We start from the raw sequence: 27,982 nt of genomic DNA on the forward strand, positions 1-27,982 counted from the left end.
TCTCAAAATTCCAGCAAAATGTTGTATATTTATGTAAATTTTATTATTATCCATAATTTTCTTAAAATTTTCATTTATTAAATGAAGAACTTTACTTTACATCATTATCAATTTGGAACACTGCTTTGCTATAAGTTGTCAATATTGACATTGACAGTTTTGACATTTCTACCAATTAATTATTTACAACTTTTACCAGCACAGCTGATAAGTTAATGTTTTTTATTATATTTAAGATAACCGACAAAACCAAGCAATTCATTTAACTGGACATCAATGAATAGCATTGATAGTTTCACTTTACAATCAATATCATCTGAAGTGTTCAAAGTTTTCCAAATTTATTGAGATTACAAAAATGTCCAAGCCCGACGTTATGTTCCACCCAATTATTAGCTCCATACAAAGAATAGCTCTTTATGAGACAAAAGCGGTAAGTAAATAAATATTTGATAATATGTAGAAACTAGTTTAAACGCCTCTACTTCTTCAACACAAATCATATTTGATATAAATCATGTTCTACGTGATGTGGAGAAACATTGCAAAAATGGGGCGTATTACTGTGTGTGTGTGTGTGTGTGTGTCTGTGTGTGTGTGTGTGTGTGTGTGTGTGTGTGGTGTTTATAACATGTTGTTATAAACACCTACATACAAATTTTAATTGAAAAGTACAAAATCAAACTAATTTTCTTAATTTCCATACTTATATACATTCCAGAGATTCTACCTGATAGGTTCCAACAACACCCAAACTAGATTTCGGGTGTTGAAAATAGACAGGACAGACTCCAAAGAACTTGCTCTGATAGATGACAAAGTGGAGTATAACAAGCAGGAGATACACCAGCTGCTTAACATGATTGGCTGCGGGAATCGTGCCGGGAAGACCTCCGGATTCAACAAACTTGTCTCTGCTTTTGGGATAGTTGGTAAGACTATAACAGTACTATGTGGACAAATCAACTTTTTGACTGACATTTCTGGCGTTACTCAAAATGTCTCTGGAGTTACCAAGAAATCGAACTTCTAATGAACAAAGTTTCAGTTTATTGGATCTAATGGTTAGAGTTATGTTTTAATACACAGGGTTAAGTGAAAAATACCAATAAAATTCATTATTTAAGGGTGTAATTTTACAACTAAGTTAAAATGTGCGGACAGATTTGAGAAGGTCAAAAAGTTGATTTCACCCATGTATCTTCATCAAAATGCTTTATGCCTACCTTTAAAGTACTAATTTACTTTTTATAAAGATAAATCAAAGATTTTTTGTTTTTGTCTAATACATCTCTTTTATTCAAAGGTTTCATCAGATTTCTAGAGGGATATTACATCATCCTCGTACGGAAAAGACGAAAAATAGCCATGATCGGTGCCCACTCCATTTACAAGATCGAGGACACGTCCACCATCTACATCCCAAGCGACAGTAACAAACCTCAGCACCCTGATGAGCAGAGATACTTAAAGATGTTCCTCGCTATAGACTTATCAACGAATTTCTACTATAGTTATAGTTACGACATAACACATACTTTGCAAATGAATATGGCTCCACCTCGGAAGCTAGCACCGGCCTTGTTCCCTGAACCGGTTACAGCAGCAGTTTACCGGTCTAACCTGCGCTCTAGTGAGGAGGAGAAGTGTATTTGCCAGCAAGTTGATGATGATGAAGATATATTTGAGACTTGGAAGAGGCAGTTGCAGCAGAGACATGAGAACTCCGGGTGAGTATTTATTTTATTAAAAACTTTTCAAGTTTTAGCTACAATTTAAGTACTAATTGATTTTATTAGCTACATTTCGGTCATTCTTCAAATTCAAGCTTCTAATTCTTTCTGTTAAATCATACACAATTAATGAAAAGTTTGACAAAGCTGATGTAATATGCTCCACCAGAAAAGTATTTATTTTCGATTCAAATAATGCTATTAAAACGGATTATATCACAAATAATATTTTCATAGTTTTACTTCATGGGTAACTATCACTTTCACTAAAAACATTTTTTTTTATTAAGGTGCTATATATTACATAAAGCTTCAAAATAACAGTAGAGTACTTTATAGTTGAAAACGTCACTAATACTTTCATAACGAATAAAAACTTTACCAACAATAGTCATTCTCCTCACGTGTGAAAGTCAACACTACGGTAACACCAAGCCAACGCTGACATTGGCAAATTCACCCTGTGCAATTGGCAGAAAGTAAAAGCCAAAGAAAAAAAAAAAAAAAAAAATAGTCATGCCATGATTGATATTTTGCAGATCGGACTCCAGAGCAAGTTTAGAGTTTGGTGTCCGGACTGTCCCGGAGTGGAGGTTCGTTTGGAACAGCCACCTGCTGTCGCCGGTGCACTCGCAGCTACATCCCGACTGGATTCTCTACATCGTGCATGGCTTTATTGAACAGGTAAGATAAAACATATTTCAAAAGCGCCTCGGCGAAGCTTGAACTCGCGTCAGTAAGTCACAGGGAATGTGAGTTATTTATACTACGTCGGTGGCAAACGAGCACACGGTCCGCCTGATGGAAAGCGGTCACCGTAACCTATGGACGCCTGCAACTCAAAGAGTGTCACATGCGCGTTGCCACCCCATTAGAAACTTGTACACTCCCTTTTGCTGTGTTAAGTATAAGTACACAGCAAAAAGGAGTGTACAAGTTCTCAAGCGGGTTCGGGTTGCCGACGACTCAAAGGACAATAGACGGAACAAATCAGTTCCGTTAGTCCCCCCGTCGTCAGCACACCGCACCCTCGTTGAGCTCTGGCAGCCTTACTCACCGGCAGGAACACAACATTATGAGTTATTTTAGTCATTTAATAATTCTCACTAATGACGTCACAATATTAATGATGCCCTCAACTGCACGTTTTACTAATTTATTTGATTAGAACAATTTAAATCATTGCCAGATAAAACAGTCCTCTCAGAATTCGCATGGAAATGGACTTGACCCTTGCCAGCCGTGTAAAGTCGAATGTACGAACTTCGCTTGCTCGTCGTTAGATAACATTGACTAATAGTTGTTGTAAGGCACCCCAGCGGAGCAAAGGACTTTCACAAGCTCGGGCCATCTTCAGTGACCTCGTGGCCTCGCTCCAGCTCAACCCGGCCGCTCCTAGCTCATTCTCGACGGGCTGTAATGGCATATTTCCGTGTTGAGCAGTAACACAATGGTTTACTGCGACATAACGCGTATTGCTTGGTCAGCGACATAGGCACACACGTGGCACACCTTTACACAATAAATGGATTGATTGGAATTCATTACTTTACCTACTACTCGTGTTTATCATTTGACAACACCTTATCCCGTGGCGCTGCGGTCCACATCGGTAATAACACTAGCTTGTTATTACAGGGCCGTTACCATGATTAGTATTTTTTAATTTGCCTCTTTTGTGTCCCACTGCTGGGTAAAGGCCTCATCTCGTTTTCTCCACTCGACCCTGTTGTCGGCGATATCCGACCATTTTGGGTAGAATGCGTCCTGGTCGTCCCGCCATCTACTTTTGGTCTGCCTGAACCCTGGCCTGCCCCGTCTATGGTGTTTCGCGGGTCCCAGTCTCTAATAATTTTGGCCCACCTTTCCGGGTGCATGCGGCAGACATGTCCAGCCCAGTCCCACTTTAGCTTAGCGGTCTTGACGCCCACATACAACTCCAGTTCTGGAGCGTAGTTCCGTGTTTCTGATGCGGTGGTTCTACGAAATGATTAGTAATAGTAAATTAAATCAATTCTGCAGAGCAACCTCAACATCTTCGGTCGTCCAGTCTACATCACGCTCGTAGCTCGAAGAAGCAACAGATACGCCGGCACCAGGTTTCTAAAGCGAGGGGCCAATATGCACGGAGATGTGGCTAACGAGGTGGAAACTGAACAAATTGTTCATGACTCTATGGTGTCCTCCTTCTCTAATGGCAGGTAAGGATAAGCTAGCAATAGTGCTGTCTCTATCACTCTAATAATACACTCTAATAAATCAGAAAATAGTCACTTTATTGTTGGAAAATTATATGGAATTTTGTGCACTAGGATTTTCAGTTGGTTGAAATTTATTTCTGCAGAGGACTGCTGAGGTGGTCATTTTAGATGTTATCCCCAAGCCTCTCAAGGTCGTTAGGGCTCCTGAGATCATTTCCTGCACTTGCTAGCTGTCTCCGGTCCTGTTCAGGCCTCCAGTGCCTGCTTTTATTTATCGAGTTTCATCTTCGATCCAAAAAGTGATCAGATTGATGGAGTGCTGGCGGTCAATCCTTGTGTAGCCTAAGGGCATTCTGGAGGAATATTTTCCCACCATGAATTGTAAGTAGAATATTATGGGTGTATCAGGTTGATCACATTATTGATCCTTGCCTCAGTTTAATTTGACCACGTGTGTCTATTTCCAGTCTTCTGGTGGACTATGTGGAGGGAAGGGTCGTCAGAGCTGAGAAAATGAGCTCTCTCAAGTTCCAGCTGGTAAGGAAATCAGAATAGTAATTGTCCACATTTAATAGGTTAGACCACATTCACTTTTCTAATGATGTCTTGTTTTCCTTTTCAGCTGACTGGGAATTAAAACTATATTAACAATTACAATTACAACTAAATCTGTGTTTAGGCCTACTCCAGGTTATACTGGTTATACAGACATTCAAGTAATGTCTTCTTTATAAAGGGGGCCGGTTTGTCCGGCAACTCCAATTTTACCACAAGCGTCGAATGGTGCGATAGCTTGCTTCCGGGGTCGAGCCTATCCAGGCGAAGAAGATGCTCTCAACTTGCTGATGCGTCGGTTGCGGTGGTGCTTCATTGTGTCACAGCGCCTGGGGCGACCAGCTTCAGCTCGCAGAAGGAGGGCTTACACATTGTATTAGCGGTAACTTCTGGCTTGAAGGTTGGTGTCATTTTCTTTCTTCCTGGAAGGCAAGATCACTTAGTTTAGTTAAGAAGAATTCCTATTATCTATGTTGGCACTGATAACTAGGGACTAACAGAACTTAGGCACGCTTGTAAATCATTTAGAATTTGAACTATTGCACGGCCCAGCTCTACCGTCTGGCAATACATATTAAGGTGCTAGCTTAAGCTTAGAATAATGATTTACTGGCTATAACTTGCTTTGTGTCCATATAGACGAATAAACCGTGTGTCACAATCTAACCGTTTTCTTTCCACCCTATTAGAGACCTGAAATCTTGAGGAAATCGTAGTGCACCTTATTAAGTACCTTTTTTTGCTTCTTTTTCGTGGCGGACGATCCGCCAAAGTTTTAAGACTCATTTTGTGTAAATTTATTGTCTGGTGCTTTCCCATACTTTCCCCCTTGCCGGGCTGGGAAAAGTCTACCATGACATTGGCGCCCAGGTTTAGAAAAGCTTAGATTTTCCTCAGGAATTCAGAAAATTTCAGTGCCATACATAGAGATAGTGAAAGTTGTGTTCATACTTACGTTTGAGTTTCATTTTGAGCTTGTGTCTTGATTGTGCACATTTCATTATCACTTGGGTGCAGCTTCAGCTTGCTTACATTGTTATTTTGCCCATTTTTGCTGCACAAACTTGATATTGGCTTGCAAAGCTTAGAATTATTCACATGCTTGAACCTTCTGTTGAAGTTTTGATTTTGTGCTGACATTTTCTTCAAGAAGGAAGGTGTCAAACTAAAAAGCACTATTTAGTTACTTTTTGTGGCATGTATTTAGAAATTTAAAGGCTGTGACCTAGATTATTGTGTAGAATATTTAAAAGACATTATTTTAGGATTTATTTTGCTGTTTGACCTGGAATTTTGAAGTAACATTTGAGTATTATATTTTGAGAGTATCACCATTGAGTTGTGACGTTTTGACATTAAGTTAAGGGCAAGTTGTTGGAAGCTTTTGAGTTTTCCATTTAAAGGCATTGTATACATTAGGGGTAACTGACATTGTGAGTGGTTTAAATCAAAATTTTCATTATTAAAGCCATACTAAATACCTTTTAAATTATCAACTAAAATTGAGTAAATTACAGTGTATATTTGTGTAACTTAACAATTCAGTAGTTTAAAAATTGTGTGAACAAATTTAACATTCTTTTGAACAGATACTTACCATTTAGCTTTGGAACGCTTTGCAATTTAAGAGTGTTTACATACATACATTGGAACAGGAACATTTGTATTAGAAATTTTTACTTCATACAATTGAAAAATTGTTTGCTCACTAATACTTACATTTCACTTTGTTTTCACTGCATTTGATGAAAATCATTTAAGAAAGGAAATATACTTACATTTATCTGAAAAGGTTGAAAACAAATAAAACACTTGGTATATCATTGTAAGAATATATATTTATTGTAAGTCAGTTGCCAACATACTTAATACTTTGAGTTTTGAACTTATACAATGGCGTCTTCAGTGGCAATTTCACTTTTGTGCCCGTTGAACTTATACAGGTGAATTCAGTCGGGGACGACACCGGTAAGGGTTGGAAGTGCAGTGCCGGTAAGGCTTGAATTTTTGAGTGTCCGGCAGCTGCATTGTTGTTGGTTGCCGGCGAAGTGGATTGTGTTGTTCTCCATGCAAATGGAAGGTTTCTGTTGGGAGTTGTGCTTTTCAGCACATTATCAGTACCCGAGTTCCTCTGATGTTCATGTTTTGGTTTTCTTTTGTAGTCTGTGGTCTAGTTGTAGCTGTTGCTAGGTGCCTAGTTGCTTTAGAGGTGAATATTTCTTAAGAGGTAGACAGTTTCTAATAATCTGAAACAAATTCAATGGAATTTAGTAACAATAATGTACATGTTTAAGTCATTTAAATAGAATGTTTAGAAGACAATTTTTTGCTGTTTGTCATTTAATTTGGAGTGTGAGGGAAAAGAGGAGGATAAAGGACAACTCCCTTTCCTTATTATTCGAGATATTTACCTGCTGTTAGTAGTAGAATTATTTGCATTCCAATTAGCATTTTCTGAATAAATTTTAGTCATTCCTTTAGATTATCGAACGTTTATCACACTTATGTTAGTTTTCCATGATTTTGTAGTTGAATTAAGTGTTGTTTTATTAATTTGTAGCAATAAAAGCAGCAGATATTAGAATTTTGTAGGTAACGATGAATATTTTGTTGACATTTAGTTTTTTTTAAAGGCACAGACCACAGACAGAATAAGTTCAACGATGGGTACGTTCGGATGCGTGTTTTTTGTTCCAAGTTTGAGTCGTAACTTGAGCGGTTAAATAAACGCTCGTTTTGTGATGTTGGTATTTCTGTTTTATGTTTGGATTTATTTTGAGTTACGACGTGGTTTTAGCGCCAGTTTTAAACTTAAACGTTTCGAAACGTGCAGATTCATTTAAGGGCGTTTGTTTTTGTGAAAACTTGGATTTGGTTTTGTGGCGTATTCAAGGATTTAGAGATTGTTATTGGGTAAGTTGAGGTGGAGGTTTTCTCTGGACGCAAGGTCCGGGTTTTTTTTTGTGCTTTCACCTTGCCGCCAGAGTTAACGCCCTCGCTTACGCCATATCGTGTCACTCTTTGGTTGTTTCGTTTGAAGTGTTGAATATTGTGGTATAAATATTCAATCACGACTTTATGTATGGAACGTGGTGAACAGCAAAGTCTGTTTTCACTACTATTTTGTTTTGCGTGAGGGATGAAAGGGTTCCTGGAACAGTTCTCTGAAATGCGTGAAGTATGAAAGGGGCGACACAATCTGGTTCATTTTACGTTTGAGCGATCCTTGATACGGCCTGTTTTCTCGGATGGAGTTTTTGCGGGTGCTTACCACACCCGAGCGTCGTGTTGGCGCGATTTTGGGGTCGACAGGAGGTCCACACCCAGGAGTGGTGAGGTATGGCAGGGCGCGGTTGCACTGTCTACTTCTTGCATCCCCTTTTGGATGCGCTCCGTACCGGGTTCTTGCCTTTTGTGGTGTCGATCGGGTACTCGCTGGTGGGTACATTGTGTGTTCTGTGTGGATTTTCCCATGCCATGGAGGCGGTGGGGTGGCGCACGGGTTTTTGGGGTATCGCCGCCAATCATGCCTGGCGTGCGATACATATTTTTTGGAGAGTCTCAACTAAACGGTGGAGGTCTCGGGCATGTTGCAACCTCAGAGTTGTGTAGGATTTTGTGATCCGGAGAGTTGGGTGGGAGTCTTTTGTTGCACCAACTCGAAGGTGCGTGACAGTTTGTTATGGTTTTTTTTGTTACGTTTACGGAAGAGTTGGAAACAGCACAATGTTTCCAATTCAACCGCATGTCGGAAATGGGTTTTTTGTTAGTAAACTGTCACGTTTATTTTGGATTATGGATTTATAATTATTTTCGGATTGGAATTTTATTTGGAATTGAATTATGAGCTTCTCAAGTTTATGACGTGTAAACTTGGAAGTGGGAATCATTTTTTTTTTTGATTTTATGTTGCCCGGTCTAGCGGAGATGTTTTAAGAATGCTGATCATCGGTCCTGGCGGTTGGTTTTGCGTTTTTCCAGCGCAACTGTGAAGTTGTGCTGGTAAAACCAAGGGATGGTTACTGGTTTGTTGGTTCATTTGGCAGTGGGGAATTTTCCGAATGGTTCGGATGCCACACTGGTTTTAGTGTTGCGTGGGTTCGAAAGACTATTATAAAATTCAAAATTTAAGGATGTTTTAGAGAGATGGTTTTTTTGGTATGGTTTTGTGAGGTTGTAAGTTTTGGCATTTCTTTTGGCAATATTTCGTAACCTGCGGCATCACAGGTTTACTTTTGTGTGTTTCTCCCATACTCGGTATGGTCGAGGTGTGTTCGTTTCTTTTCTTATTTTTACATTTCTTTTGTGACACATTGTTAGTTTAGTCGCTGAGGACAGCGAGCGTTTTACCCTTGGTAAAACGCTACAGCAGGGAGAGGGGTATTGTGACATTGCACATTTTAGCTTAACAATTTAACAACGGCAGTTTTAAATTTGTCCCGAACGTAATTACTTTTTGCGCATAGCAAAGCCTTTATGTGATCTAGCAACTGGATCGATACTGGATGACAGTTCGATTATCCAATCAGAATCAGCTGTCAACAAAGGGTGTTGCCAGAATACAAATATGCACGATTTTCACAATATTTAATTATTTAGAATTAACAATTTAAATGTAATTAATAAATCAGAAAATAGTCACTTTATTGTTGGAAAATTATATGGAATTTTGTGCACTAGGATTTTCAGTTGGTTGAAATTTATTTCTGCAGAGGACTGCTGAGGTGGTCATTTTAGATGTTATCCCCAAGCCTCTCAAGGTCGTTAGGGCTCCTGAGATCATTTCCTGCACTTGCTAGCTGTCTCCGGTCCTGTTCAGGCCTCCAGTGCCTGCTTTTATTTATCGAGTTTCATCTTCGATCCAAAAAGTGATCAGATTGATGGAGTGCTGGCGGTCAATCCTTGTGTAGCCTAAGGGCATTCTGGAGGAATATTTTCCCACCATGAATTGTAAGTAGAATATTATGGGTGTATCAGGTTGATCACATTATTGATCCTTGCCTCAGTTTAATTTGACCACGTGTGTCTATTTCCAGTCTTCTGGTGGACTATGTGGAGGGAAGGGTCGTCAGAGCTGAGAAAATGAGCTCTCTCAAGTTCCAGCTGGTAAGGAAATCAGAATAGTAATTGTCCACATTTAATAGGTTAGACCACATTCACTTTTCTAATGATGTCTTGTTTTCCTTTTCAGCTGACTGGGAATTAAAACTATATTAACAATTACAATTACAACTAAATCTGTGTTTAGGCCTACTCCAGGTTATACTGGTTATACAGACATTCAAGTAATGTCTTCTTTATAAAGGGGGCCGGTTTGTCCGGCAACTCCAATTTTACCACAAGCGTCGAATGGTGCGATAGCTTGCTTCCGGGGTCGAGCCTATCCAGGCGAAGAAGATGCTCTCAACTTGCTGATGCGTCGGTTGCGGTGGTGCTTCATTGTGTCACAGCGCCTGGGGCGACCAGCTTCAGCTCGCAGAAGGAGGGCTTACACATTGTATTAGCGGTAACTTCTGGCTTGAAGGTTGGTGTCATTTTCTTTCTTCCTGGAAGGCAAGATCACTTAGTTTAGTTAAGAAGAATTCCTATTATCTATGTTGGCACTGATAACTAGGGACTAACAGAACTTAGGCACGCTTGTAAATCATTTAGAATTTGAACTATTGCACGGCCCAGCTCTACCGTCTGGCAATACATATTAAGGTGCTAGCTTAAGCTTAGAATAATGATTTACTGGCTATAACTTGCTTTGTGTCCATATAGACGAATAAACCGTGTGTCACAATCTAACCGTTTTCTTTCCACCCTATTAGAGACCTGAAATCTTGAGGAAATCGTAGTGCACCTTATTAAGTACCTTTTTTTGCTTCTTTTTCGTGGCGGACGATCCGCCAAAGTTTTAAGACTCATTTTGTGTAAATTTATTGTCTGGTGCTTTCCCATACTTTCCCCCTTGCCGGGCTGGGAAAAGTCTACCATGACATCTGGTAGCCAGGAGTAGTAACAGATAAGCCGGAACTAGGTTTCTAAAGCGAGGGGCAACATGCTCGGTGATGTGGCTAACGAAGTGGAAACTGAGCAGATCGTACATGATTCTATGGTGTCCTAATTCCCCAATGGCAGGTAAGCCAAATGACGCGTTTTTTTTACTTTACCTACCATTATTTTGAATTAAATACATCACTTTACAATCTCCTTTTGGATTAACTCTGGATTTCAGGGTCTCTTTGTGTTATCCAGCAGAGGCAAGGGCGGAGACTTCAAAGAAGCTTGGACCTCGTAAACGACACGTTTGTTGTGAGACCCAGATTTTTTTATGGATTTAACGCCGACCTCTCAAAGACCTCCGAAGCTAGGGACAAAACAACTCGTTACGTTTCGTGATGTCGGCCCCTGTAACCTAAGAACCTATTATGTACCTATCGCACAAAATACTACCAATTAATTTCTTATTCCAGCTTCAGCTCCTTTGTCCAAATGCGAGGCTCGATCCCCAGCTACTGGTCCCAGGACATCTCCAAAATGGTGCCCAAGCCCCAAATCTCCATCGACCTCAGCGACCCCTTCGCAGAAATACCAGCAAAACACTTCAACAACCTCATGAGGAGATACGGATCCCCTATCATGATTCTCAACCTGGTGAAAAAGAGAGAGAAGAAACGCCACGAGTCGTTGTTGACGGACGTTATCAGTAATGCTGTGAAGTATTTGAACCAGTTTTTGCCGCCGGAGCATGGCGTTCAGTACTTCCATTTGGACATGGCGAGGATGAACAAGGGGGCTGATGCGAGGGTTTTGGATAAGTGAGTAAATTAACTCAAAAATATATAATAAAATACAGTTTTTACTTATCAATAATCATAGAGAGATTTTTTTATAGTAATTGCGTTTTAAATTGAGTTGAGTTTCATTTGTTCAAAAAATTTTAGAGACAAAAGAAATGCTACTGTATGTATTCATTTACATGAAAATTGAAAATTCCAAACTAAAATGTACATCTCATTGTACATTCAAAAGTAAAGTCAAAATATTCTTTATTCAAATATAATAAGCACTTAACTTTTCATTCAAACTTTTAACTTTTTATTCAAAGTAACAATGCACATGGGTATTTTCAGACTTTGGGTAAATCAGCGTAAGTTGTGAACAAAAATTAACTCTTATCAGTTTTGTGGCGACAATTAAGCATAAAATCTGTATAAAAAATTAGTTGTTTCAGATTCTGAATGTAGATTATCACTTAAAGTTTATGTCATTAATGCAAAAAAAAAAATGTTTTTATTGAAATTTCGTGCTTAATTATCGTCACAAAACTGACAGTGAAATAATTTTTGTCTAATTGGGGGGTCCCAAATCTGAAAATGGGCACATTGTAATAAAGGGTAACATTACCAGGTTAGCGTTATTCGCGCGGGCGGCAGTCCGACGCACGGGTGTGTTCCTGAGCGGAGCGCGAGGCCTGGACGACGAAGGCGACGAGGGAGGCGTGCCCGGACACCAGCGGGGTCGGCTGCAGGTGACATAGCTATAGATGGCTACAGTGCGGGCTACGAGTGGATCGGGAGGGAACAAGGAGCACTAGTGCTACCGGCTACAGGTGACGTGGCTCTGTTAGAGGCAGTGAAGTGGACTGGGTGTGTTCCTGAGCGGAGCGCGAGGCCTGGACGAGGCCGAAGGCGACGATAGCGGTGTGCTCGGATACCAGTGGGGCCGGCTACAGGTAACATAGCTATAGATGGCTACAGTGTAGGGTACGGGTGGATCGGGAGGCCAATAAGGAACACTAGTGCGCACGGCTAACGTGATTCTATACGCGGCAACCCACACTCAGGCGACGCAAGTCGTAAGACGGGGAACGGACACCCGCGCCGCGCCGCTCGAGTGTAATTTAAAAAACGTCTCCTTAGTACATTTTGTATAGGAACGACGAACGACTTAAGACGCGCCCCAAGCTACGCGGCGCGCGCCTCAAGCGACGCGGGCGTCCGTTCCCCGTCTTACGACGTGCGTCGCCTGTATGTGGGCCGCGCCTAAAAGGCGGCAGTGTGGTTGTGTAGGTACTACGTATGTTCCTTTTTTCGATAAATCTAGTTAATAACACTTGTATATTTAACTAAAATTCCCAAGTTGAAAGGGGGGCTCCTTTCCATTTTAGCATTTTCGCTACCGTATCCTCTTAAGTGGAAAGTTGTACCGCATTGCCAACATTCATAAGGGCGCCGTGAAAGGAGGATTCTAGCCCTTGACTAACCACATTGTTGTGCGGCCCAACGACAAAGTTACGTCGTTATCCAAATGCAAAAATATGAGTCTATCCGATAGTCCAAAGCGGAGTTCCTCATAAAGCCAAAGGCGCAAAACGTCTCAGAGAGGCGCAATTTTGTGAGTCACAGGAGATGATGAGCGAACTTCAAAGGACTAAGATCCCGAAGGGCATTTAGTGGCAAAATACTGAAATGGGTGGGACGGTGACGATCGAGTTCGCAGTTCATGTCTTCTAATTCTTAGTATTATAAAAATAATAGTGGTGGCGAAATATAAGGCCTAAAAGTCGGGAAAATAGGCGCCCAGTGAAGTCAAAACAACCCAAAATATGCCAAAGACCGCAGTTCTGCAGTTGATCAAAGCTTGAACGCTCGCTGCTTCCCTGCTAGCGGGTTGAGAATTGCGCCAACAGGAAAAAAAATCGCGCTCGCTTCGCTCGCGCTTACTATTTCTATCAGTTCTCTTTTAGTTACTTAGGGAAAATTCCGCGCTAGCAGCGCTCGCGTTTTCATTTCAAGTCTGCGACTGAGAAAGTTCAACTCTTGTCCCTTTCGTACTCAGCTCTGTATTATGAAATCCATAAATTCTGTATTGCGTTAATCTTCAAACTACGACATTACTATGAAAAAAATTCGCTCGCTACGTTCGCGGTATTTTTATCTGCATCGTAAGACTTCTTCCCAAGGGCGCCGAAACTCAAACTCGCTCTACCCTGATCGAGTGCACGGGCCGGCGCTGTATGTTCCTAAGCGGGACGGGAGACTAAAGGAAGGCCGACTGGAAACGAATGGCTGTGCAGTGTGGCCCGTTATAGATGCTGTAAGTGGTGTCAAAGTGTACATTTAATACAGAACAGGACAATTTGCTCCATTTTTTCAAAATGCGGATATGCTACCTTTACGTTTACTTAACACATGTATCGTGTGTTGCAGACGGGCATAGTGCGCGTCAACTGTGTGGACTGCCTCGACCGCACCAACACGGCGCAGTTCGCCATCGGCAAAGTCGTGCTCGCTCACCAGGTGTGTACATGGTTTTACAGTTCAGGCAGGCAAGTATGGTCGCGCGATAAATGATAAAAACACCTGGCCGTCCCTATCGCGCTTACAAATAGTGTAGTTTCTGGACTCTGGAAGCTTTTGTTTTTTTTTCGCCTGTGAATGATATTTCAGTTTAATCCGTAAAATAGATAGGGTGTTTTTGAATTTCCATAGCCTCGTAAGTCCCAGGCCAATTTTTCCGATTTTGAATTTGGTACTTTCTTTTATATGTCATCTGTCAAATTACATATAAAATGGTGGGTTAATCCTCCATTTTCGTTGTTGCCAGTGGCCCTAAGAGTTAATAATACTTTCAATTTATAGAGGTTATAATGTTCATAAGTATTCAAAATTTCAAAGCGATAGCATAAGTAGTTTTCGAGATATTTAATAATGTGACAGACAGACAGACGGACAGAGCGGCGCCATAGGGGTTCCTTTTGTACCTTTTTGGGTACGGAACGCTAAAAACTCGAATTTAATTTGTAGGTATTTGTACAAGTACGCGGGAACGTAGGAGGATAGAGACTCTTGAGGTCATAATGAACAACTTTTATTATGGTATGGAAGCAATACTGAAATCGAAAAAACAAAATTGGCTGACGTGATACCGCTCATTTCTATAACGCGCGTGTGGATTGTTTTTACGCCACCATGCGCAAGAGAGCGACCTCCGCAGCGCGCCGCGTGCGCGCCAGCAGCAAGGCCCTGCTGGCAGTCATCGCTGACAGGATTGACGGTCCATTTATGGGACACTGGTTGTCAGTACATGCACCAGTCTCCCATATATGGGCCAAATAGCATAAATGTAAATATAACTGTGATTCAGTAGACATTTTAATTTATTTTTCATTTATTTTGTTTTCATTTTTCTACTAATTTAATTTAATTTTAATTTTACATTTCATATTAGTTTAATTTGTGTTATGTGTTGTATTTTAATATGGGCTCAAGGTCTGAAATAAATGATATTTTATTTTTATTTATTTTTATAAGACAGCCAAATTTTTTTTCGCGGTTTCAGCATTGATCCTGTATTGAAAGTAGTTCATTATGACCCCAAAAGTCGCTATGCAAAATTTGTCTACTTACAAAATCACCCGTAGAAACTATTTACACATGAAATAACACAAATAAAAATATTTCCACACGAGTGTATTCTAGAAGATAGAACCTTACCGTATGATATTTATTTTTATTTTTTAGCTATACGCTTTGGGCTTGATCGGGTCGCCCGTGGTGGAATTCGACTCAGACTGCGCGCGGCTGCTAGAAGGGTTGTATGAAGACCACGGAGACACGCTCGCGTTGCAGTATGGCGGCTCACAGCTCGTCCACAGGTACCATAACAATCATCTGACAAAGTATGACACGGGAGGATATCACCTGATTATTTCCGCCGGCCGTAGCTCTTTTATCTATCTTTATCTATGGGGTGCTTTAGGACATTCAACAACAACAACAACAACAACATATACAATATTTTTATAATTTCAGAATCAAAACCTACCGCAAAACAGCTCCCTGGGCGTCCCACGGCAACGACATAATGCAGACCCTGAGCCGCTACTACTCAAACACCTTCTCCGACGCTGAGAAACAAAACACCATGAATCTGTTCCTGGGACTCTTTGTTCCGGAGCCCGGGAAGCCCGCCGTGTGGGAGTTCCCGGGGGACCACTGTTTGCACCATCCGGAGGCTGTGGTTTATATACCGAGGAACAGGTAAAATACTACATTCATATTTACTGATCTTAGGGCGCCATTTTGAACTTTTCCCGAACGAGAAAAAAAATTGCTGGAAAAGACTAAAGGATTTGTTTTTATTATGCAGAAACGTCTGCGAGCGATATTACATATTTTTAAATTAAAGGAAAAATGGAAAAATTCACACCTCCGGCAGGACTCCCTAACGCCACCCTAAGGCGGTTGGGAATTGAGGGAAGGCATGGATAAATTCGCACACATCCAGCAGGCCTCCGTGGCGCAGTTGGTAAGCGCGATGGCCCCGGCAAGGCAAAAGGTCACAGGTTCGAGTCCTGCCGGAGGTGTGAATTTTTCAATTTTTCCTTTAAAAGACTAAAGGATTTTCGACGAATACCACGGTGAACGGGTAGTCTAGCGGTTACGACGTTTGCCACGTAGAACCTGTTTGATCCTCGGCGCGGTCACTTGGTAACTTTTAATGCGTACAAGATTTATATTTTAGTATGTAGTTAAACTAGCATTTGCCCGCGGCTTCGCTCGCGTTATAGAAAGTGTCAAAAAGTAGCCTATGTCACTCTCCATCCCTTCAACTATCTACACTTAAAAAAATCACGACAATTCCGTCGCACCATTTTGCCGTGAAAAACGGACAAACAAACAGACACACACACTTTCCCATTTATAACATTAGTATTAAATTAAAAATTAAAATTTTTTTTATTTATTTCAAGTAACACAACTCATAATTTACAATAAAATATAAAAATACACAGACACAACACACATACTAAAAAGTCAAGCAGCTGTGATTGACACACTGATAGGATAACCCTTATCTATAGTTATTCCTCACTCCCCGATGCGCTGCAGTATCGCGGCAGCCCCATCAGCGCCCTAAATGCATTATTATATTGTACTTGTAGGGCCTTATACGATTTAAGATTGAACTTTCGCCATAGACTGCAGGTATAAAATGTTGTACAAAAAGCTCTAAACAACGTCACTTTACTGTCATTTGAACACCGAGCAAATCTTCGTGCAATCATATTAGCTCTGATCGACAAGGCCCTACGTTCCCGCTCTATGTCATCATCGTCCTTGAGGTCGGACCTAACTATATGACCTAAATATTTGTACTGGTATACTCTTTTAAGGCAACCGCGTTAAGTCTAATAGGTGGTATCAATGACGGAATTTTAGACTCGACCCCAAACACCATGTACTGACTTTTCTCAACATTATACTTAAGTCCGTGCGAGTGAGAATACTCCTCACATACCTTCAGTAACCTTCTGATGCCACAAACTGACGCACTCAACAGCACCATGTCGTCTGCATAACTCAAATTGTTCACATTAACCCCATCTATATGACAGCCGGCATGCATGGTGCTGAGAGCTACAATAAGGTCATTCATATACAGGCTGAAAAGTGATGGTGAGCTTAATCCCCCCTGTCTCACTCCACACCTCAACCTGTACGGCTCAGACAATGTACCTGCCCATTTCACGTTGTTGATCTGGTTTCCATACCAATATCTGAATATACTTATAAGATCAGGCGCTAAGTTAATTCCCTCTAGTTTCTTCCAAAGCAATTCGTAGGAAACCAGATCAAACGCTTTCGATAAATCAAGGTAACAAGCATAGACCGGAGTATTCCTATCAACATAGTACGCGGCAGTATGCTTAAGGCACAGGATAGCGCTTTCAGTTGACAGCCCAGGCCTAAACCCGAACTGGTTGTCATGCAACGAAAGGTTTTTACTCAACTGTACATTAAGCACACCGTCCAGTACCTTTGCAATAACAGTAGCAAGAGATATTGGTCTATAGTTCGATTTACTAGTTAGGTACCTCACATTTAAGAGCGCTATGACAAAAAAGAGGCGATATATTGTAAAATGTACAATATTTATCGGCAAAATTGTACACTTTACTCATACTAAAAGACAGTTAAAGTACTTGTTTCAGTTAGAAAATCTAATTAACTGTCGGTTCATTAAAAAACATATGGATGAAAAAGCGTTTTCAATTAGTAATGATTTTTTTTTCTGATGCTCGTTTAGGAAAAACCGCGCGAAGCACAGATTTCGGAGCTCTTATTATGTACAATTTGATAAGCTCACTCTCATAAATGCGGTAAATTTAAATTCCTAATATCTTGTACTTTAGGCCCATTAAACAATATTTATCATTTAATCCTTTGAAATTGAGAAATTGAAAGTAAAACGAACTCAATTTTGTCTTGAAAATACATCGAAACAAGTGATCATTTCTCCGAAAATCTACATGTTATCGAAGTTATTTTAGTATATAAATAATCTGCACAATGTGCTTAAACTGCTGTTATCCATTTGTCGTTATAATATTTTATCATGATTTTTTGCCAATTTTTTGAAAACTAGCCTTCCTGTCGCTATTTTACCGGCGACGGACGCCTGCGATTTCAGTGCCGCGCCGGAGCTCGAGGAGGTAAGACGTATGTCGCTTTGGTCTCCGAGTTTTCATCGCAAACGTCGAGAATATTTATCGTTGTGTGGGTCGGACGCCTTGTTTATACACGGGCTATCCTCGCATTGTGTGTGTGTAAACAGCGACCAACGAATTTGATCCTAGATCCGTAAATATTTGCTTTTGTAATACTTTGTTATGTTTGAATGTTAAAGTATTACAACATTGTGATGATAAAAATGTGAAAATTACAATACGGTCAAGATGATAAGACACATCAAGATGGTACTCGGGATCTGATGATGGAGCCAGAAGGTGGTCACCAGTACCAGTGAACCATGTAAGTAAACGACTTCGTGTTTAGGCTCGTTGGGTTCGTCTCAACAAGACCTTTGACAAGAGGTGGTACTCAGGGTCTGATGATGGAGCCAGATGGTGGTCACCAGTACCAATGAACCATATAACTAAACCCAGAGATGGGGAAATCGTAATCGATTCCGGATTACACGATTACTTGATTTTACTTTGTAATCTGACACTACTGGGTGTCAGATTACTTGTAATGTAATCAAGTGAAACGGTAAATTACCATTACATGTAAAGGAATCACTAATCATCTATACAATCATTACTATTACCAATAATTCGGAATCATAGTCGATTCAAAATAACTGAAATTATTGACTTGATTACTTTCAGATTACGAATATGTAGTACCTCAGATTGCTGACTGTCACTTTGATACAAAAGTCATCATGGGTGTTGTAAAATAGGTTTTAGGGGGTGCTGATTCCAAAATTAATGACCAATGTGGAATCTGACATTGCTGACTGTCACTTTGACACAAAAGTCGTCATGGGTGTCGTAAAATAGGTTTTAGGGGGTGCTGATTCCAAAATTAATGACCAATGTTCAATCTGACATTGCTGATTGTCACTCTGACACAAAAGTCGTCATGGGTGTCGTAAAATAGGTTTTAGGGGGTGCTGATTACAAAATGAATGACCAATTTGGAATCTGACATTGCTGACTGTCACTTTGACACAAAAGTCGTCATGGGTGTCGTAAAATAGGTTTTAGGGGGTGCTGATTCCAAAATTAATGACCAATGTGGAATCTGACATTGCTGACTGTCACTTTGACACAAAAGTCGTCATGGGTGTCGTAAAATAGGTTTTAGGAGGTGCTGATTCCAAAATTAATGACCAATGTTCAATCTGACATTGCTGACTGTCACTCTGACACAAAAGTCGTCATGGGTGTCGTAAAATAGGTTTTAGGGGTGCTGATTCCAAAATTAATGACCAATTTGGAATCTGACATTGCTGACTGTCACTTTGACACAAAAGTCGTCATGGGTGTCGTAAAATAGGTTTTAGGGGGTGCTGATTCCAAAATAATGACCAATGTGGAATCTGACATTGCTGACTGTCACTTTGACACAAAAGTCGTCATGGGTGTCATAAAATAGGTTTTAGGGGGTGCTGATTCCAAAATTAATGACCAATGTTCAATCTGACATTGCTGACTGTCACTCTGACACAAAAGTCGTCATGGGTGTCATAAAATAGGTTTTAGGGGGTGCTGATTCCAAAATTAATGACCAATGTTCAATCTGACATTGCTGACTGTCACTTTGACACAAAAGTCGTCATGGGTGTCGTAAAATAGGTTTTAGGGGGTGCTGATTCCAAAATTAGTGACCAATTTAGAATCTGACATTGCTGACTGTCACTTTGACACAAAAGTCGTCATGGGTGTCGTCAAATAAGTATCCGGAGGTGTTTGAAAACTAGTGACCAATTTGGAATCTGACACTGTTGACTGTCACTTTGACACAAAAGTGATCATGGGTGTCTTCAAATAGGTTTTCATGGGTACTGATCTCAATATTAATGATCAATTTGGAATCTGACATTGCTGACTGTCACTTTGACATAAAAGTCGTTATGGGTGTCATCAAATAGGTTTCCAGGGGTACTGTGCAATGTCAGGTTCCAAATCGGTCATTACTTTTTAAATCATTTCATTAATTTTGGAATCAGTACCCCTAAAAACTATTTGACTACACCCATGATTCCTTTTGTGTCAAAATGACAATTAGCACTGTGAGATTCCAAAATAGTCGTTAATTTTGGAATCAGCACCCCCGGAAACCTTTTTGACGACACCCATGACGACTTTTGTGTCAAAGTGACAGTCAGCAATGTCAAGATTCCAAATCGGTCATTATTTTCAAATCAGCACCTCCGGAAACCTATTTGACGACACCCATGACGACTTTTGTGTCAAAGTGACAGTCAGCAATGTTAGATTCCACATTGGTCATTATTTTTGGAATCAGCACCCCCTAAAACCTATTTTACGACACCCATGATGACTTTTGTGTCAAAGTGGCAGTCAGCAATGTTAGATTCCACATTGGTCATTAATTTTGGAATCAGCACCCCCTAAAACCAATTTTACGACACCCATGACGACTTTTGTGTCAAAGTGACAGTCAGCAATGTCAGATTCCACATTGTTCATTAATTTTGGAATCAGCACCCCCGCAAACCTATTTGACGTCACCCATGACGACTTTTGCGTCAAAGTGACAGTCAGCAATGTCAGATTCCACATTGGTCATTAATTTTGGAATCGGCACCCCCTAAAACCTATTTTACGACACCCATGACGACTTTTGTGTCAAAGTGACAGTCAGCAATGTCAGATTCCAAATCGGTCATTAATTTTTAAATCAGCACACCCGAAAACCTATACTCGTGGTATATGCACTTGAAATGTGAAAGTGAAAATGCTAGAATGACATGTAAACCACGAAGTTGTATAGTCATATTGTTCATTAGTATTGGTAACCACCATCTGGCTCCATCATCAGACCCTGAGCACCACCTTGAAGTAATTAGAATTGTATTTGTCTTATTTTATCATCATATTAATATATACTTTACTCTAATACTTATCATATAACAAAAGCAAATATTTGGGATGGGGTCTACTTTTATAATTATTACTTTAATTTTTTAAATAAATTATAACATAATTGATATTATTTCGCGCTATATTCTCGTATTTTCGTACAAAATAATGTTTATTAGAAACCAAAAGTTTATATCGAGATAGTAGATTGTGGTTGTTATCAAAATTCCATAGAAAGGATCAAGATTGTTTTGTCCATTATTGTAGTGCGAGCGAGTGATAAGACGTGCTAGAAAGGGTCGGCATATTGGGCTCGCGCGGCGGGTAAAATACCTAATTTCGCCCGACGCCGAAATGTTATAACGCTCTTAAATATACGATTACTTTCACACATGTTAGTATATTCAGTGCCCACCAAAGGTTTGCCATTAGACACCCATTCAATAAATGCTTGTCTCGCCCGCCAGTGAGCGTCCTTCACGTGCCTATTCCAACCGACTATACGATGTTTGTTACTTTTATTATGTCTTACATTTTCCTTACTGACTATGGCAGACTGGCTAAGCGCCGTCACAATGTCTCGGTACATGTTATCCAAAATTATTTTATGACCAGGGTCACTACAACATTTGTCACCACAATTAATGAAATTGGTAGGAAAATTAATATTTCTTAACCTGTTATGACATTCTTTTGTGTACATCGCAATCTGTTCATTTGTTCTCTCCCCCCATAATGCGCAGTTAGTGATTTTAAGCGGTGCAGCAGTTAATCTAGGGGTTAATATACCTATATTACATTCTAATATGAGGGGAAAGTGGTCGGACCAGACTACGTCATACTTGACATGTACATTACGAACTTAAAGCCGATTGTGTCACGATACAGTGGTCCACGTAGCGCCTCTCTAGTGGAAAGGTACCCTAAAGGGCCAGCAACGCGCATGTGGAGACTCTAGAGTGGCAGGCGTCATAGGCTACCGTGACTGCTTATCACCAGGCGGATCGTACCCGTATTTACCACGGTGTTGGTACCTAATATGAAAAAAATTACATTGCTCAAATTTATGTTTCAATCACTTCCCTTCATAAAATTGATGATTTTTATCAGTTTTTAATTTATCAAAATAGTGAAAAATTGTTATATTTTTGCTAAACATCGACGCTATAATTTTTTTTGCCTCCTAATTCCCCATAAGTTGATACCAGAGACGATTTATAAATTTTATGATTTTCTTTTATAGTAATTTTTCATACAAATTTTGGCGGTCGAAAAAACGCATTTTGCATAAATATATTTTACTATATTTTCAGTATGTCAAATAGACACACACAAAGAACTAAAAAAACCAAACTTTGGTTCTGTGGGAATTATTATGACCCCTCCCATACAAATGCTCGTACAACTCCTCTACTAAAGGCTTCCTTTGCTATTCGAAAACAGATAGCAAAATTGCATTTTATCCACAAGAGTGCAAAGTAATTTCATACAAATTTTAACTTGACATGTTGAGCTGGCCGGTAGAATTTACCTAGCTGGTATGATTTTGAATCATAAATATTGAATAAATTGATAGATTTAATTTAGTTTCATGTTTTATAGTCAATATTTTGTTGGTGTGGTGAAAAATTTTGTGTTTCACTCGGTGGCAAAGTTTGTTTAGCCTACGTGCCTTGAAACCCTCGCATCGCTCAAGATTCCACTTTTTGAATCCCTCGCTACGCTCGCGGTTCAATATTGGAATCTTTCGCTTGCTCGGGTATCAATACTGTCACGTGCGGTTAAACAACAACTTTGCCCCCTTGTAACACAAATAACTATATATCGAGTGTTAATTTGTTCCAGATCACTAACCAAATGGTGGGACGACGACGTACTGAAGTATTTGCCGTACCCGACCAACGAGATGCGGAAGCTATGCTGCGAGATCATCGGCATGCAGGTAACTGTGAAAACTTTACTGTATTTGTGTATTATGTATGTAACGTGTTAATTTAATAATCGTTCTTCCTGTCTAGTATAATTAAGGCTCTTAAAACGCGTTCAATTTATTGTTTTATGTCCTGAAATATGTAACTTCGAAATTGTGCCTAGTCGGAAAGACCGGCATATAAGAGTAAGGCACCTTTTTAGGCTTTATAGGAAATAAGTCGAGTTGAAACGGGTGTTGTAGGTTAATTTTAATTATAAGTTTCGGCTTTGCTTTTGTCTAGATCTGAAAAAAGAAGGTTATCAACCTCATTTACGGGACATATGACGGTCTTGCCTTATAAATAGAAAAATGCTGATATGTTGAAAATATCAACGTTATTTGTTTTAATATCTATCACATTACTCCCTGTTATTACAGAATATAATAATGGACATGATTTTGATACTTATTTCCATATGAAATTACGTGACAACGAGCACTAGACGGTCTTTTCGTCCGCCGAGCCTTAAAAAAAGTGATTTTTATCACATAAGTTTACTTTAATTCACCAAAGTATTATAAAAGCTGTGTAGAATATAAAATTTGCTAGCCCATAGGACCATGCGGATCACTCCAGACTACTTTAATAGTCTAGTTTTATCCACTCAAACTTTATTTCAAATAAAGTATGCCGGTCTTGCCCGCACTGACCTTACTAGTATTTTCTTTCTAAGGGTGACGCTGGGGCTCTGGAGATGGTGGATACGTATCACGACTATAACCGGCCCTTCGAGTATACGGTGTTTGCAGAGTGCTACGAGTTCAAGGTGAGAGAGATAACTGTAGTAAGAGTTTTGAAAGATTCACGGCTATTTTCATTAGACTTATATTGACCGGAATATAGACCGTGATTACCTTTTTGATTTTTGTCGAGCTCCCGATATTTTGACGCAGTTGCATGCATCATCATCACGGAAAACTGACGAAGGCGGATGGATGTCAAAGTTGCGTAGACAGCGCGTGATCTACCCTCCTTCGCGCGCGTCGGATGCGTTCACTTTCAGCGTTACCACTGGTCGCATTCACACTCGATGGTCTGTCCAAACACACTATACTCACAGTGTCGTACGTAAAAATCAAAAAGGTAATCACGGTCTATATCCCGTTCAATATAAGTCTAATAACTGTAGTACTGGAACACACTGGAACAGGACGTGACATTTTTTTACTTTCAATGCTTGAGCATGTACAGTTGTACACCCATGAAAACTTACGAAAACTGTAAAGGGCAGCACTTGCTTTAGCCTGGCGAATTTATCAATGAATTAATTCATAATTTATCCATGCACTTTTGCAGCTGATAGTACATGTTTCTCCGATTCAGTTCACAAGACAGAAGAGATAAACAGAAAAATACTGTAGAAAAATATAATAAAATGAGAACTAGCGAAAACATGAATATTAAAAATATGTGCACCTAAAACAAAAAAATAAGCTATCTGGTTTTTAGGATTCCGTACCAAAAAGGTACAAAAGGAAACCTTATGGTGCGATTCTGTTTTTAAATAATTTGTCATTTTGCAGATGTGTCACACACTACGCGACCTAACACCAACATTCGCGGAGAGCTTCAGTCCCTTCGTCGTGAGAGGTCGCGCTGTGACCAGAACGAGTACTAACCCCGGCCTAAGTGGCCGTGCCTCCACCGCGTCTAACAATTCTAGCGAGTTAGTAAAATTACACACTTTTATATGTACAGCACAAAAGACATAAACGAACCTCTGACTCAACATACTTGCACTTCGTTTTTTTGTTCGTTATCCAAGACTTTAGTTCGAGATTCTTTATTATTATTTTAAAATAAAAAATTTGAGTGAGCAGAATAGTATACTCAACATTTGTAGTTCGAGAGCTTCAGTCTTTTCGTCGTGAGAGGACGCGTTGATTCCAGAACCAGTACAAACCCTGGGCCCAGTGGTCGAGCTCCACGGCTTCTAACAATTCTAGCGAGTTAGTAAAATTATAAATTACTCACTTTTATGTGTACAACACAAAAGACATTAACGGACTCCAACTTAACATACTTACTTGTGCTTCGTTTCTTGGTTCGTTATCAAAGATTTTAGTTTGAGATTCTTTATTATTAGTAGCAATTTAAAGGGTATACTCCACTCTCGACTCTCGACACTCGCTGTGACCAGAACCGGTACCAACCCTGGGCTCAGCGGTCGAGCCTCCGCGGCTTCTAACAATTCTAGCGAGTCAGTATTGCAATACTTTTTATTTTGCTCTTTGTTGTTTTCTTTTCAGTTCAGACAGTGCGTCCTCTACTGACGACGAGTTGGCCAGCTCGCTGGGCGCGCGCGCGCCGCGCCCCGCGCCCGCGCCCGCCGCCGCCCCCGCGCCCGCGCCCGCCCCGCGCGCGCCCTTCGTGGCCGTGCAGCGCCGGAACAGACTCGCGCTCAAGGACCCCAGCAAGCCCGACATGACTGTGTGAGTTTTATCGTATGGCAATACAGCTCTCATAACGCCTACTCTATAGAGCTGCACAGACGAGATGTCAATACTCCACGTGTCCTATTAACCCCTCGTATGCGGCCTGTCAATTTTGGTCATTGAAATAGTGACCTTGACATTTAAAGCGATAGATTAAAATTCCCACGCACGGATCCATGTCTAAACATACGAGGGGTTAAGCCCGGCCTGGCGTCCACTTACGTCGAATCGAGTCCACAGATTTACTATGAACGGTGAATTCGATTCGTCGCGTCGCTAATAGACAGAGATCGGACGGATTTGCGACATTCTTAGTGACTTACGTCATTTTAACGACTTTTAGTATTTAGAGATGACGCACAAAATTCCGATCTCTGCTAATAGACGCAGTTTCACGATTCATAATTAATGCAGAAAGCGAATTAATGAGATTCGACTCGGCGCGGCGAGCCTACTAGTGGACGTCGGCTGTCAGTTTTCTCTATTTATCAAAACGATAGAAAGAGATAAATACCATACATTGTCTAAGCGCCCAATTCTGTTTAATTTTTAAGAGCAAAATTAATTTTGCTATATATCAAGAATGTTGCAGTAAAAAAAACAAGCTAACATTTTATCACGCCAAGTGACGCCATCCCTTACTGTCACCACAGAATATATAATAGTACAAGTACAGAAGGCCCACTGCTTTGATGTTTCCGAAATGCCGCCTTTTTAAATACCTACAACATTCTTACAAAGAAACGAGCCGCACGTGCGCGGCGTCCGGTGATAGGGTTACCCACAGATTTCGGGAGATAGGTCATACCGGGCGATTTGTATAGAATACGCCTGTCGCAAGGTCTGCGCAACCCACACAAAGCACCAGTAATTGTAAAGATAATGCACGCACACACCTAATCCACACACACTTGTAGCTGGACGCTCCTATTGCGCAATACACGCGCATCATTTCAATGGTTGTGTACATGCGAACGATAAGCGAGCGCGATCGCGCACGCACACAACGATAAATAGCGGGAACGCCTCGCCTCGTTTCCGAGAAAAATGTCTCACTGAGTGAATCATTTTGTACACCGTTCATTGCGGCGCAAAACACTACACTGTTTACAATATGTTCCTTGTGTAGCCGCAATGTATAATGAACGTTTTAAAGCACAAGCAAACGTAAGGTTACATGGTACAACTCGGAGTATTACGTTGAATTCGTGTTTTATGTGAAATAAAAGGAAATAAATAGTATTTACCTATGAAATGTTATCCTATCGGCTTGGAAATTATTCAGGTCACTGCGATGTTTGCAAGTTATTATTGCACACTTCGGAATTTTGGATAAAACTCGTTTTTCGTCGGTGAACAGCGCGCGTGTACACTCGATGACAGCGGACGGCGAACTGGCGGCGGTGTAGGCCCAATGGGCCTACATCTGCGACCAGGCCGCGCGCGGCTTGTCCTCTCTATAGAATTTTTTCCTCTGAGGGGTTACCAATGGATCCAAACGAATTAATACTCACATTAAATGTTATACTATTATATTCAAGTCTTGAGTACTTTCTAGGTATATACGCTGTATTTATATATTTTTGTTCAAGGTTCCAACATCACAAGCCTTATTGAACTTTTCCGTGGGACTTAATCAGTATTAGATCTGTATAAGAATGTCTTTTGGTATTCATTTTATTCAATATGTCTATTTAACTAAGTATTATTAGCCATTCCACCCGCGGACATCGCTTAAAAAACCTCGCGACGTAAAGTAACAATAGAAAGTGCGAACGTGCATTCCGTGAGAATGTGCGCCACCCTTGAGTAGGCCGCGAACTCGCGGCAGGATATACTTGTAGCGCGGCGATAGGATCGCGGAGTGAGCCGCCCCTGCTGTCACTGTCAAATCACATCACATTATTATTGTCGCTGGCTTGGCAACACATGTTTTAATCCGCAGTCCGCACCTACGTCGATCGGTAGCGACATCTATTGGCTTTTGAGATTAGCTCCTCATTCATCCACATTTTTTTATACCAACAGGTACAGACGCTACGTAAACTTCGATCGGCGCTCGAACCCGCAATATAAGCCCAGCAGTCCAGTAACAGTGACCGTGAGCAGTGCGTTCACGATCGACAGTTCAGCTGACGTCATCCCCCCCACAGTGACTAAAGGGGCTAGAGAAATGTACAGAGATTATATTAGGAGAAGCACGGGCAAGACTTTCGTGTCGCAGCAGACTGTTGATATATACTCGAGATATGTGGAGTTTGCGCAATGATCTGTGTAAAAATTGTATTAATTATTGATCTCAAGTAATGATAACATTTGTTTTGTTGTCCCAGACACTGTTTTATTATCCAACTTTAGAAAAGAAGCGTACCTACTGCCTGATCGTACCTAAGTATTTTGCTTGCAGCAAAAATGGTTTATATTCACAAGAGCTGGCTCGAATGGAACGAATGAGAGAATGAAAAAATGGATGCGTGTGACAAATCAACTAATAAAGTGTTAGCTCTTGACAGTTTCGACAATGGACAGTGTATTGATTATTGATTACTATTGATGTCACTCAACAATCGAAAGATTTTGTTCATTCCATTCGTGCCATATTTCATGAAACGATTTATTCTGTTGTTACATGTTTATGTATAGGTAACCTATTTGTAAAATAAAAAAATTATCATAAAAAATAGTCTTTTTAGTGAGT

At 40.4% G+C, this 27,982-nt stretch overlaps 1 protein-coding gene and 1 long non-coding RNA gene across 2 annotated transcripts; one reads left to right on the plus strand and one right to left on the minus strand.

Annotated features, from left to right (window-relative positions):
* Nucleotides 1–211: 211 nt before the first annotated feature.
* LOC125226484 (polyphosphoinositide phosphatase) lies at nucleotides 212–27,958 on the plus strand. The gene is made up of 15 exons (XM_048130473.1): nucleotides 212–433; nucleotides 722–932; nucleotides 1,307–1,730; nucleotides 2,273–2,417; nucleotides 3,756–3,934; nucleotides 10,948–11,292; nucleotides 11,885–12,005; nucleotides 13,687–13,776; nucleotides 15,001–15,134; nucleotides 15,292–15,519; nucleotides 22,722–22,818; nucleotides 23,523–23,615; nucleotides 24,373–24,515; nucleotides 25,099–25,281; nucleotides 27,313–27,958. The coding sequence occupies exons 1-15, from the start codon at nucleotides 359–361 to the stop codon at nucleotides 27,551–27,553; spliced, it is 2,709 nt and encodes a 902-aa protein (XP_047986430.1). The 5' UTR covers nucleotides 212–358; the 3' UTR covers nucleotides 27,554–27,958.
* Nucleotides 6,308–7,041, minus strand: LOC125226495. The gene is made up of 2 exons (XR_007177084.1): nucleotides 6,901–7,041; nucleotides 6,308–6,735 (listed from the first exon to the last, which is right to left on the minus strand). It is a non-coding gene; the product is annotated as an uncharacterized LOC125226495 (long non-coding RNA).
* Nucleotides 27,959–27,982: the final 24 nt, after the last annotated feature.

Source organism: Leguminivora glycinivorella, chromosome 1 (assembly GCF_023078275.1).
Source record: "Leguminivora glycinivorella isolate SPB_JAAS2020 chromosome 1, LegGlyc_1.1, whole genome shotgun sequence".
Taxonomy (NCBI): domain Eukaryota; kingdom Metazoa; phylum Arthropoda; class Insecta; order Lepidoptera; family Tortricidae; genus Leguminivora; species Leguminivora glycinivorella.